Source organism: Halichoerus grypus, chromosome 7 (assembly GCF_964656455.1).
Source record: "Halichoerus grypus chromosome 7, mHalGry1.hap1.1, whole genome shotgun sequence".
Taxonomy (NCBI): domain Eukaryota; kingdom Metazoa; phylum Chordata; class Mammalia; order Carnivora; family Phocidae; genus Halichoerus; species Halichoerus grypus.
The window spans coordinates 72,211,575-72,225,852 of NC_135718.1; the positions used below are offsets into that span (position 1 = coordinate 72,211,575).

General features: G+C 39.0%; 1 protein-coding gene across 4 annotated transcripts; it reads left to right on the forward strand.

Moving 5' to 3' along the window:
- The first annotated feature begins 164 nt into the window (after positions 1–164).
- On the forward strand, positions 165–11,398 carry GGPS1 (geranylgeranyl diphosphate synthase 1). 4 transcript variants are annotated; one of them, XM_036109750.2, is made up of 5 exons: positions 165–381; positions 2,859–3,021; positions 3,989–4,081; positions 9,784–9,854; positions 10,313–11,398. In XM_036109750.2, the coding sequence occupies exons 3-5, from the start codon at positions 4,012–4,014 to the stop codon at positions 11,072–11,074; spliced, it is 903 nt and encodes a 300-aa protein (XP_035965643.1). In that variant the 5' UTR covers positions 165–381; positions 2,859–3,021; positions 3,989–4,011; the 3' UTR covers positions 11,075–11,398. The 4 variants fall into 4 exon arrangements, with proteins under 4 accessions (XP_035965643.1, XP_035965645.1, XP_035965641.1 ...); XM_036109752.2 differs by lacking the exon at positions 2,859–3,021 and adding an exon at positions 5,820–5,923; XM_036109748.2 differs by lacking the exon at positions 2,859–3,021.
- Positions 11,399–14,278: the final 2,880 nt, after the last annotated feature.

A 14,278-nucleotide genomic window follows, 5' to 3' on the forward strand; every position in this document is an offset into this window, starting at 1 on the left:
TTACGCCTCAAAGCTTCCCGGGAAATGTAGTCCAACCTCCAGGGCCAATGCGCAAGCCCTTGCCCAGGAGAACTGCAAGATCCGCAATGCTCCGCGTCTGCATGAGACGAGAAGTGGGGGGGGGGAGGGGCGGAGCGACAAAGCAGTGGGGAGGCGGCAACGACGCCTGCGCAGTGTGACCGGGATGGCGCATTTTCTTGCACCGAGTAATGCGGTGTCGCTGGCGGCTGAGGAGGGTGGAGAGTTCTGTGGTGAAGTAGGGGGAGGGATCCATGTAGGCGTCAGGCGGCGTCTTGGTGTGAACTATAAAGTGGGAAGTTGATGCTGGGTACTACTACTCCCGGACCGGCAGCGCGAAAGTTGTGATATCACCGTTGAACCGTGAGCGGCTGTGGTGGCGGCCGGGGGAAACCCGGATGGGAATGAGGGCGGGGGAGGCTGGAAGGCGGGGTCGAAAGGAAAGAAAGAAAGGAGGGTGAGGACCCGGATGCTGAACCGGATTGTGTATGAATTTTCCATCCTTGCTAGAGAAGGGGAGGAGCTGTAGGTGACCGAGTAGGGCGGAAGGAGGCATCTGAGCGGAGAGGAAGCAGGAACCTCACCGACCCTGCAGGCTCTGGACTAGCAGAGTACCCCCTTGAAGCCCTTTTGCCAAGTCTGTTAAAAATCGGCCTTGAAGTTATTTAAATCCACTGCCTGTATCTCGGGCAATTTTCTTCAGGTTTATCATCTCCCAAAGTTTGAGTGGAAGGATTCATTCGGCGTTTCACAGCTACACTTATTTTGTATGTCAGTATTTAGCGATTTTGAAACCAGATCATTCCCTTAAAAAAAAAAAAACTTGCACGGTATTTTAACTTTTTATATTGCAAGGGTGCGCCCTGATTTCGTCCTCTAGCGCGTTAGAAGGCAATTTCTGTTCATTCAATCCTTCACATATCTATTGAACACCTACCATATAGAAAATCCGTACAGACAGATATGAAGTAAAATGGACACACGAGTGTGAAACTGGTAACAGTGGTGACTGCTACAAAGGAGAGTTACGTGATGATTTAAAATAGGGAATTTTGCTTAAGGGAAGTAGAGTGAGGATCGAGCTGAGAGTGGGTTAGCAGGAGTTAACTAAGGAAAGAACATTCCAGGCAGAAAAAATATGTTGGAAAGCCTTGTATCTAGAGGGAGCTTTTAAAGTGTGAAGAACTAACATAATAACAAAAATAATAATGAGATAAAGTATGAAGAACTGAAGTTGGGGGTGGGGGAGGCGGGAGAGTAGTCCAATCTTAGTTTGTTAAGGAGTTTTGTTTTTACCTTAAGAGCAAAGGGATGTCTTTGAAGGGTTCTCAGTTGGTTGGGAAATAGGGCGAGATCTGAATTTTGCAAAGATGGCTGAAGAGTAGAGGTCTAGATTGAGGGGCAAATGCAGGGAGCCCAACTAGGAGATTATTTCAGTACTAGTCCACACACAGGGGATAATCTATTTTTATATTAATATTCATCCATCAATTGTAGGAACAAATTAAAGGCACTTTTCCAGTTTTGAAAGTGAGTAGTTTCAGACTCTCTCACAGAGGCATTCTGTAGTTATTCAATCTAAAAACAAGTTAGTAGATTTCATGTAACACTAATGCCTCAATATATTTGAGTCTAGTACCTGATGGCTGAAATTTCTAGCCATAATAGGAGTCCTTTGTGTTTAAAAAAAAAAAAAAAAAGGGAAAAAAAATCAGATAGGGTATAGGCCACAGTGTGTAGAACCCCTGAGACTTAAGAAGACACAAAACAGATTACTTTTCAATACCTAGAAAAATTGAGGTTCCTGTGTTTTCCTGCTACTGAGAATACTTGTGTATAAACATCCTCTAGGAAAGGAACATTAATTCACGTAATAATTAGTATTTTTGTATTTTAATGGCATCAACCAAAGCCTTAAGAATTGGAATAAAGATTAGTTAGCTCTGACGTCTGGGCAAAGTATACTTGTCTCCAGATAGAGACAAAAGAGTTCTTGAAAGGTGGACACATAACTCGTAAGTTAAATGTGTTCTGGAGGTTGTGAAAAAAGATAAACATGATTATTGCTCTCAACCTAGTTGTGAAGAGATGGCTACCAACTGTTTTAAATGCAGAAGTGTATAAAAGATGCCCTTTTTTGTTTATCCTACCCCTAATTCTTTCTGTTCAGTAATCTTTTATGTAAGTGATTATTCTTCCTGCTTGTCACCTTTTTTTTTTTTTTTTTTAAAGATTTTAATTTATTTGACAGAGAGAGACACAGCAAGACAGGGAACACAAGCAGGGGGAGTGCGAGAGGGAGAAACAGGCTTCCCGCCAAGCAGGGAGCCCGATGCAGGGCTCGATCCCAGGACCCTGGAACCATGACCTGAGCCGAAGGCAGACGCTTAACGACTGAGCCACCCAGGCGCCCTGCTTGTCATCTTTCTTTTTTTAATTTCTTAAGAATGGGGTAACATGTCAAAGTTAAACAGTATAGATAAGAGGGGTGCCTGGGTGGCTCAGTCGGTTAAGCGTCTGCCTTCGGCTCAGGTCATGATCCCAGGGTCCTGGGATCAAGTCCCGCATCAGCTCCCTGCTCAGCGGGGAGCCTGCTTCTCCCTCTGTCTTGGGCTGCAGCCCAACCTGCTTGTGTTCTCTCTCTTGATCTCTCTCTGTCAAATAAATAAAATCTTTAAAAATAAATAAATAAAATAATAAACAGTATAGATAAGAGATTACTAATTTTTAGATAATTTCAAAATATTTTCTGAACTTTTTTTTCCGCTGTGACATACTGGGTATTAATTGTCAGTCAAGGCAGGTGTGAAACTTTTCTACATGGAGTGTTTGTCTTTTAGGTCATACTGCTAAGATGATTTCCTTTGCTGGAATGCTCAGTTCTTAAGATTGTTTCACCTAGTTACTCAAGAGGAGATTACTAAAAACTCACTTTTCAATCCTTTTGGTTCATGATCCTGAATACCAAATCATTGTTATAGAAGCAAAAGAAAGCAGATAAAGGTGAGAAACCACCTAAAATGTGCCCAAGATGTCAGAGCAATGAGAAAAGAAGATTCCTAAGATAAGGAGAAATAAAAATTGCAAAAGATACTTACAAAGAAACCAAGTGGGGATTGGATTCAACAGTAAAGAAGTATTGTAGAAGACCATGAGGGGTATTTCAGAAAATATTGAAGTGAATGTAAAACTCAGATAATAAATCACTACAAGGGAATAGTGTGTGTGTGTGTGTGTGTGTGTGTGTGTGTGTGTGTGTTTGTAGGTACAGGCTAATATTTTTGATAATTGCATTCAAGTTAATGCACGTCTTAAATTAGAATCTCTGAAATGGATTGGTTGTAAAGAAAGTACAAGAGAGAAGTTTTCCCCTTAAAGTATATAAAATTTATTCATCTTAATGCTCATTGAAAAAAGTATGCTTACTAATTTATGTAATAAATCAAATATAGAAGTAACTAATTCTGTGGATTTGTTTTGACATTGATTTGATGTCAACAATTTAAGCCTTTATGGTTGAGTAAAATAAGAAAGGCTTAGTATAAGTTTTTTAACTAAGGCTGACCAATGAATCACTTGAAGATTTCCTTTTTTTTTTCCTTATGAGAGATAATTTACATATATAGTTCACCCGTTTAAAGTTTAAATTTCAGTATATATACAGGGTTGTGCAACCGTCACCACAATCTAATTTTAGAATATTTTAATCCCTACAGAAAGAAGCTTCATACTCCCTGTTCTTGCTACCCCAACTCTAGGCAATCATCAGTCTACTTTCTGTCTTTATAGATTTGTTCTGAAGACTGGCTCCTTTCACTTAGCATGTTTCAAGATTTCATATATGTAGAATTTTCTTATACAACAGAACTGAAAGTCTGCCAGTACAAAAACACCTTGAGATACAAATTCCTTTGCATTTGAAACTCAAAATTAATTTAGTTATTAAGATTATATTTCTCCTTTTTCACAGATCAGCTTTGAAATTTAAAAACAATGGAGAAGACTCAAGAAACAGCCCAAAGAATTCTTCTAGAACCCTATAAATATTTACTTCAGTTACCAGGTAACTGTTTAGTTATGGTCCTTATAGGGTCTTGTGATAGAGTAGTGGTCATTCAAATGCTAGCATACAGAAAAGGTTAGACTTACCAGCTCTTAAGATTTCCTATTTAATAAGGTGATACATATGAGGAAAATGACAAATAGAACTTTTTAGTTTTTTGTTCTTTTTTTTTTTTTTTTTAAAGATTTTATTTATTTATTTGACAGAGAGATAGTACAAGTAGGCAGAGAGGCAGGCAGAGGGAGAGGGAGAAGCAGACTCCCCGCTGAGCAGGGAGCCCGACGTGGGGCTCGATCCCAGGACCCTGGGATCATGACCTGAGCCGAAGGCAGGCGCTTAACAACTGAGCCACCCAGGCGCCCCTAGTTTTTTGTTCTTAAAAGAGATATTTTGGGGATGCCTGGGTGGCTCATTCGGTTAAGCGTCTGCCTTTCACTCGGGGTTGAGTCCTGCATCGGGTTCCCTGCTCAGTGGGGAGCCTGCGTCTCCTCTGCCTGCTACTCCCCCTGCTTGTGCGCGCTCTCTGACAAATAAATAAAATCTTTTTAAAAAAGGATATTTTTGAAGCTCCCTTTTAAAAATGTCCAATTATACAACATAACAAAAAAAAAATACTGAAAACATTTGAGTACGTCATTGGAGGTTTTATTCTTTAGGGATGCCACACATTCCTATTCCCCACTATTTAGATATCAGGGGTTTTTATGCCAATTTGTGTAACAATAAAAAGCTTTACTCTACTTTCCATGTTCATGTTTTCTACTACCACGCATACACTGCATTTCTTACGCTACTAGTTCCTTTAAGAGCCAAATAGTAATGCATCTCTAAGTCACATAACTTGGAAACATAGCCCACATTATTCCTATATAAAGATAGGTCACCTGAACATAGCTTCTTAACAGTAACACCTGCCTAATCATGTATATGCATGTTTTATTTTGCTATTTTTTTAACTTGGTCTGGAAAATGGTAATAACAAGTTAAAACTCATATATATAATAAGTGTGGGTTCTTGAATAAAATGAATAAAAATTCATTCACAAACCAGTTACTTGAAACTTGGAATGCTCTTTCTTGTAGAAATTATGTGAAAGATGATAAGTTAGTTGACAACCATAAAAACCTATTTAGCCCGTAAGATAGCTAACCTATAGACCCAGTGATGTTCTCAACTCAATCACAATAAACACTTTTTCATTTCTGTTCTAAAGTGCACACCTTTCTTTATGGGCACACCTCAGTGGTATTATGTGTGTTTCTATTCTTCCTAAGCCTGGAGAGGATAAATATGGTTATCTAAAGCAGAAGAGTGGTAGTTCCCCAGCTACATCTTGAAAGCCATCATGATTAGTGTCATTTCTATTCTGGCAGACCTAAATGGAGACGTACCTGCTAATGTCAATGCTTCGAAGGAATGGAGGGAACCATCTACTCCCCAACTCAAATTATACCCAGCCATACTGTCTGATATAACTCACCAAAGCTTATTAAATGAAATTTAATTGACAGCATAAAGATACTCCATAGTACTATAGAAGCAATATGAAAGGATCCTAAGTTTTTTGGATATAAATTACCTTCCACCATGATGATTCCAGAGACAAAAAAAAATAAAATCCTCATAAGTTAAAATCCAAACGTTTTAAAGATGAAATCCTCAAGATCCAAAGGACAAAGAAGATACACACTTTTTTAAAAACTAGTCAGTCTGTTACTATTTTTATATTCATTACAGATAGTGCACCTCTTTATTGCCTACACCCAGGGCAGACAACGTCGACTGCTTGCCCTTGGCTTGGTGCTGCTTTTTATTGATATATAACTGCATAAACAATGATCGTAAGTACACTCAAAAAGTTAACCAGGGGGTTACCTGGGTGGGTCAGTCAGTTGAGCATCTAACTTCAGCTCAGGTCATGATCTCAGGGTCCTGGGATCAAGCCCCATGTTGGGGCTCTCACTCAGCAGGGAGTCCGCTTCTCTTCCTATCCTTCTGCCCCTCCCCTCATCGCACACGCACGCGCGTTCTCTCTCAAATTAAAAAAAAAAAAAAACGAATCAAAGAAAAAACACAAAAGAAGAATAATGAAAAGGAAAAGTTGCCTGCTATTTAAGAAAAAGCCAAGGGGTGTCTGGGTGGCTTAGTCAGTTAAGCATCTTGACTCTTGATTTCAGCTCAGGTCATGATCTCAGGGTGGTGAGATCAGATTCTGTCTCCCTCTGCCCCACCCACACCCCCCCCACACCCCCCCCCCCAGAAAAAGAAAAAGCCAAGAGACCCCTTTTGAGCGATATTTATTCAGCAGCTAGTAACTACACTTATTTCAGAGTCTCCTGCTGAGAAACATGATGTTACTCCTGCACTCTACTGTTGGACTTATTTTGTAACAAGTTTGCAAACACTGGCTAGAACTGGGCTATGGTAAAACATGCCAGTTATCAGTGCTGTAAAGAGTCTTAAAGAGCGTCTCCTGTTCTGCTACTGTACAAAGCAAGGACTGTCTGTAGCTACATTTTAGCAATACTGTTTACCTGTGTAATGAACTTCTGTAACATTTTTTTTAAATCATTATCTTGAAGTAGTATTTTAAGCCATTAGATAACAATTAAACCTCTTGTTATGTCTCTCATTTTTTTTTAATTTAATATAATCTTGCATCTATTATAGAATATAACCTCAGATGATTTTCCTAAAGAAATAGAAAATTATGAAGCACCTAGCTGACTCAGTGGAGCATGTGACTCTTGACCTTGGGATTGTAAATTTAAGCTCCACAGTGGGTGTAGAGAATACTTAAAAAAATAAAAATCTTCATGTTGCCTGGGTGGCTCAGTCAGTTAAGCGTCTGCCTTTGGCTCAGGTCATGATCTTGGGGTCCTGGGATCAAGCCCCACGTCGGGCTCCCCACTAGTGGGGAGTCTGCTTCTCCCTCTCCCTCTGCCCCTCCCCCCGACTTGTGCTCTCTCCCTCTCTATCTGAAATGAATAAATAGAATCTTTAAAAAGTAAATTACAAAACAAATAAAAATAAAGATCTTTAAAAAGAAATAGGGAAAAAAATAGGGAGTAGGGGATTGGGTGATGGGGGTTAAGGAGGACACTTGATGTAATGAGCATTGGGTGTTATATGCAACTGATAAAATCAGTAAATTCTACCCCACAAACTAATAATACAGTATAATGTTAACTAAATTGAATTTAAATTAAAAAAATTTTTTTTAATGGGGGGTGCCTGGGTGGTTCAGTTTGTTAAGCGCCCATCTCATGATTTCAGCTCAGGTCATGGTCTCAGGGTCATGAGATTGATCCCTCATTGGGTTCCATGAGGAGTCTGCTTGAGATTCTCTCCCTCTTCTTCTGCCACTTTGCGTGTACATCTGATCTCCTCCCCTCCCCCCAAATTAATTAATTAATTAATTAATTAAATCTTTAAAAAAAATAGGAAATTGCGTTATGGATAATAAACCTATTTTTCACAGAGAACTTCGGAGTTCCTAAAGTGACTTAAAGGTGGTCCAGGCCATTTATTCTGTTGGAAAGTTACTCTTGCTAATAAAAGATTATAATAATTAACAATTATTAATATTAGGATTTTCTGAAATTTGTGAAATCAAATGACTTTTATTTATTTGTCCTAGTGTAGGTGCCCAGGCCAGGAGTTAGTAACATTAAGGTCTTTTAAAGAGGAAAGCTAATTGGGGGCACCTGGGTGGCTCAGTTGAGCATTAGACTCTTAACTTCTGCTCAGGTCATGATCTTGGGTTCATGGGATCAAGCCCTAGCTTCGGGTTCCGCACTCAGCACCGAGTCTGCTTGTCCCTCTCCCTCCCTCTCTGCCCCTACCCCCAATCACACACTCTCTCTCCTTCTAAAATAAATCTTTTTAAAAAATAAAGAGGAAAGATAATTATCATTTGTTTCTTTTAATTTTGAGGGATCTCTATGACTAGTACCTGTTAGAAACTATTTGGGGCCTTAAAAATATCAATCCAGACCCCAGAATCTGGTTAAAGGAAAAAAATATTAAAACACAACTGCATTACCTATAAGTTAAGCCATTTATTGTGCTGTTTTCTAAGTACATTCTAAAGCAAAAGGGAAAATGTGGCTCTACATTGATTCTTTGTGTTCTACATCTTCTGAACTTGTTTTTTAGGCAGTATGGGTTACTTTGCACAGATGTGCTTTGTAAGTATAGCTCAGATTGGCCTTTGTTAAACTGGAAAGTAAATCAAAAGTATAAAGTATATAGCTGCTACCCAGACTGTGCTCACCTTAAAGGTTAGTAGACAGAAAATACTGCTTCTTGAACCTTAAGAGATCCTTCCCTTTTAGACTTCTCACAAAAAGTGCAACTTTCTTTCATTTGGATATGTGATGAGAGTTTATGTATTCATTTGCTTGGGTGACTGGTGCAGAGAAAACAGATAGGTTTTTGTTCACACACACAAAAAATAACTGTTTTTGTTCACTGAAACTTTTTATGTAACTTTTTCTGAAACCTCATCTGAAATTAGGATGTTACTGTGCATTCCCTCTAGCAGGAAGCTCATAGAACTTTTTTTTTTTTTTTTAAGATTTTATTTATTTATTTGACAGAGAGATAGCAAGAGCAGGAACACGAGCAGGGGGAGTGGGAGAGGGAGAAGCAGGCTTCCTGCCGAGCAGGGAGCCCAATGTGGGACTCGATCCCAGGACCCTGGGATCATGACCTGAGCCGAAGGCAGACGCTTAACGACTGAGCCACCCAGGCGCCCCTCTCATAGAACATTATTAAAAGATCTTGTTGGGGTTTTTATCTACCATTCCTTTATATTTGGGCGAAAATGACTTCTATTGATAACTACTACCCAAAAACCTCTTGAGCTTTCCATGTAAGAAAATGATAATATTGGAAAACTAATGGCCCTAGTCAAAATAAAGAGATTAACTTTTGACCAAACTGGGATGCTAAAAAGGAATACTTCAGGGAATTGTCATCTCATTTTTTGATAGGAAAGAAGCAGAGTTGTACAATCTCTAAAACCTTAATTTAAAGGAATGGTAGATAATTTTAAGAGGTAATTTTATGAGATTTTATTGAATTCAATAGCAAAGTACATTTCATTAGAAATACCTATAGTTCTTGGGTGCCTGGGTGGCTCAGTCGTTAAGCGTCTGCCTTCAGCTCAGGTCATGGTCCCAGGGTCCTGGGATCGAGCCCCACATCAGGCTCCCTGCTTGGCGGGAAGCCTGCTTCTCTCTCTCCCACTCCCCCTGCTTGTGTTCCCTCTCTCGCTGTGTCTCTGTCAAATAAATAAAAAATCTTAAAAAAAAAAAAAGAAAAGAAATACCTATAGTTCTCTGAAACAGACATTGCTAATTAACTGCCACTGACTAGACCGACTTATTTTTCAAAAAAGGAATGAATTAGATCATAGTTCGTAAAATGCCCATTTCATTCCAAAATTGTTGATACAAGTTAAGATGAAAGGAGTGGGCTTACTAGTGGGCCATTTGAATACTTTAGAATCTCTTTGCATGTCCTAATTTCAAAAGGCTGTGAGCTTTTAGAATGTGAATTTTGGTAGAGGGGGCAGTAGGGGCCCAGCAGTGATGGGGCTGGATTCAAGTTTGAACAGTTTTCAAGGAGGTTTCTGAATGTATTTTTAATAACTGAAATATTAATTTTATTTCCAAATTTTATTCTTTAATTTCAGGTAAACAAGTGAGAACCAAACTTTCACAGGCATTTAATCATTGGCTAAAAGTTCCAGAAGACAAGCTACAGGTATTTAGGCAATTCTAACCTCATTCTTTTTTTTTTTTTTTTTTTTAAAGATTTTATTTATTTATTTGAGAGAGAGAGAATGAGAGACAGAGAGCATGAGAGGGAGGAGGGTCAGAGGGAGAAGCAGACTCCCCGCTGAGCAGGGAGCCCGATGCGGGGCTCGATCCAGGGACTCCAGGATCATGACCTGAGCTGAAGGCAGTCGCTTAACCAACTGAGCCACCCAGGTGCCCCTAACCTCATTCTTAATCCCTAATAAATTAATAGATGTCACATAAAATACCTCTTGCTCATAATTGAGTTTAATGTGCATACTTGTATTGTTTTATATTGAGGTTGCTAAATAATTATCCATTGCAAAAACTAGGAAATCTGAGACTCTCATAATCTGTTAAGTGTTTATAAGCTGTTTTGAATAGCTCAAATAAAATGAAATTATCACTTGTCTTTTTTGTTAGATTATCATTGAAGTGACAGAAATGTTGCATAATGCCAGTTTGCTCATCGATGATATTGAAGACAACTCAAAACTCCGACGTGGCTTTCCAGTGGCACACAGCATCTATGGAATTCCATCTGTCATCAATTCTGCCAATTATGTATATTTTCTTGGCCTAGAGAAAGTCTTAACCCTTGATCACCCAGATGCAGTGAAGCTTTTTACCCACCAGCTTTTGGAACTCCATCAGGGACAAGGTCTAGATATTTATTGGAGGGATAATTACACTTGTCCCACTGAAGAAGAATATAAAGCGATGGTGCTGCAAAAGACAGGTGGACTATTTGGATTAGCAGTAGGTCTCATGCAGTTGTTCTCTGATTACAAAGAAGATCTAAAGCCACTACTTAATACACTTGGGCTCTTTTTCCAAATTAGGGATGATTATGCTAATCTACACTCCAAAGAATACAGTGAAAACAAAAGCTTTTGTGAAGATCTAACAGAGGGAAAGTTTTCATTCCCTACTATTCACGCTATTTGGTCAAGGCCTGAAAGTACCCAGGTGCAGAATATCTTGCGCCAGAGAACCGAAAATGTAGATATTAAAAAATACTGTGTACATTATCTTGAGAATGTAGGTTCTTTTGAATACACTCGGAGTACTCTTAAAGAGCTTGAATCTAAAGCCTATAAACAAATTGATGCACGTGGTGGGAACCCTGAGCTTGTAGCTCTAATAAAGCACTTAAGCAAAATGTTCAAAGAAGAGGATGAATAATATTAAGCCATTCTTGATTAAGCCTGGTAGCTTATTGCAGTTGACTATTTTTTTTTGTCTTTTAGCCTATCACTTTTTAAAAAATTTGGACCAAGCTGTCACTCTCCACAAACTGAGTGAATAGGGGTGATGTGAATGAGGTTGTTTCCATTTAGAACCCCTTTGTACAGATAATCATCATATACAAAGTTGAAGGAATCAAAAGGAGCCACATTTAAATAGGTCTAATTTGAATGTCAGAATGTGCTATGTTTGGACCTTATGGACAACTGCCACAAATGTTCTGTTGATTCTGTCAATAAAGAAGACTTCAGCTTCCAGGAATTTTTATCCAGATACTTCCTAACTGTACCGTATGGGCAATTCCCCATTCGTCTACCCCAGTTTCAAGCCAGTGACTCCTTGGGACCAGTTTCTGTAGCGAGCTGGCCCAGAGACCACTGGACCTCCTCTTTCTTCCTAAATGTTGCTACTTAGAATATCTCAGTCTCTTCTTGGAAACTCCCTCACTGAAGTCTTCCATGAAAGAGCTGACCGTGATACTCAGTAAGTGCACTGGTCTTTCTTCTTACCCCCTTCCTTTTTTTCTTCTTCCTGCCCAGCAAATTCTGCTCTTTAACCAAGGAGTCTCCACCTAATGAAATTTATATGTTAGCCCAAATTCATTCATTTTTCCTTGTAATTTGTGATCCAAAAACTGATTAATATCTGGATACAGCAATGGCTTTCCATTTGTGAAGAAACAAGGGTATATGGAAAAAGTATTTTAGGAAGGAGCCTTAATTTAAGCCTTTTTATATTTTCCTATTGGTTAGTAGTAAAAATCATAAAAGAGCTGTTTGCTCACCTTAAGTACAAAAGCAGGGGGAAATGTTCTTTTCCTTGCCACCCAGGTCACTACTTCCCCTTGAAGGCAATTGGTGCTTGAATAGAAAGGGAAGTAGGTATCTTTAATCTCTGTGATTAAAGGAACGAGAAGTGTTAACCTGAGAGCTAGTGCCTGGCTGAAAAGTAGTCAAAGGCTATGCTATCAGGCACTAATTAGCTTTATAGTGCTTTAACCCTGACTCTCTATCCCTTTTGTGTACTTTCCACCACCAAGCCCCTGGAGCCATCTGGCAACAAGAGGTAGGAGAAAAGAAAAGAAAAACCCTGATTCCTTCATTTACAAGTGTTGCTGACCTCCCAAAATGAAACTGTGTTTTTCAGAAACATTGCATTTTGCTTGTTTAGTTCCATTATAATATGTTATATCAGATTTAATCACTATGTACTTATATGAGAAAATCTCACTGAAGCCTTCAGCTGAAGTCGTTGAAGAGTTGGGTACTACATTTACTAGCTTTTAAAATAGTTTGAATCTTCCATTTTAATTGACATAAGGGAAACTTAAAATCATGGGTATTTATGCTGCATTATGGAAACTTGAACTCTGTGTTTATGACTCCATTACTTAAAAACGTAAAGATTATTCAAAAAAGATCTGATGCTAACTATATAGACAAAATATTTACCTTTAAGATGAAGACTGTTTAAATTGATTATTCCTTACCTAATCAAATTAATCTTGGCCTGGTGCTATTCATGATTCTTTTGTCATTTGTATCTGGTCTTTGTCAATGACAGAAATGCTTGACCTTGAATTGGGGACTTAAAAAAGAGTCATTTTATCCATTAAGTAATCAAAAATCTATTCTTTTCACTTGAATTATAATCACAGTTGTCAATACAGAAGAAAAACAATGTAAGAGTAGTTTAAATCTAATAAAATATATTCATTTATCTACTTAGGTTTAAACTACGGTATTTTTTTTTTCTGCTTAAAGGAATGTCTTGGAACCAAAGTAAGTTGGATTTTGTCATGTAGAAGACCTGTAATTTTAAAACATTTGCACATTTTCTAGTCTGTGGAGGTTCAAAAAATAAATTGATTTTTTTCCTTGCCAAAGCCAAAAGAATGAAGGCTAAATTATGTTGCCATAAATCACTTTCGGCAAGATTTTAAATCCACCAGCTCTTCTCTATTCTACTCTATTCCACTCTGTTAACTTCTAACTTGACTTCCTTCCTTTCCTGACCTATGCCCTACAGTCATTCACTAAAGGCGGCCTTTCAAGAGCTTTCTCAGATCACTTTCCTCAGGCCTTTCTCATCCTGCCAGCTCCCAATCCTGGATGCTTCCAACCACCCCCATCTTTGTTCTCCCAACTTGCTCAGTGCTGCCGGGGAGCGTTTCCAGAACTGCTGTTAGAACCATTGCAGGTTAACATGTTAAGGCCTCAATAAGCCCTTTATCTAATCCTGATGGAGTTTTCACATTTGTCAATCTAATGTCCCCTGCTTCTTTTCCACTCTTTTCCCAGTTAGTGGAAACTCTGCAAACTTTCCTCCTGCCTACTTCTTAGGTCTGTCTTCAAATTGTCTGCCTTTCATCTCAAGAAAAGTTGTTTGTCCTCATGCCATTAGGCCAAGGAAGCCCTCCTGCTCTTGTTTCCCTCCCTTTCTGCCTCTTGAGGGCCTATATCAGTCCCCTGCCATATATCTTCAAGTTTTATCCATTGGCTCTTTTTTTAATCAGTGTATTCAGAGGAAGGAAAAGGGGAAGGAAATGTACATAGATGAAGTACCTGTTGGGTACCAGATGATTTGTTTTTTTCTTCAAGCGTTTGCTGAGCAGAGCCAGGAACTTGAATACAGGTCAGAGCACGTTGTTCTGTACAGCCAGCCTCCCATTCTATGTGCACACTTAAATGTGTTCAAAAGTTTGGAAAGCACTTGTCTATTATAGTAACATACATTCCAACCAAAGTCGTCTTTCCAAAGCATAAATCTGATTGTCATTCCCGTGTCTTACATTCTCTTTGGTTTGTTTGGCCTTTTTGGATTTTTTAAATCTATTTTAGAGAGAGAGCACATGAGCAGGGAGGAGCAAAGGAGGAGTGAAGGGGAGAAAGAATCTGAAGCCGACTCCATGCTGTGCTCTGACAGAGCCCGATGCTGGGTTAATTCCACTCCCTCTGAAATCATGACCTAAACTGGAACCAAGAGCCAGTTATCAGCTGAGCTGCCCAGGCACCCCTCTGACATTCTCTTTGGATCCTCAGTACTGCCACCTATAAATCCCTTGGCATCACATATAAGGCTTTCCAAAATCTGATCTCCAACCCACCATAACTAACGATATTTCCTAACACTTCACTCTCC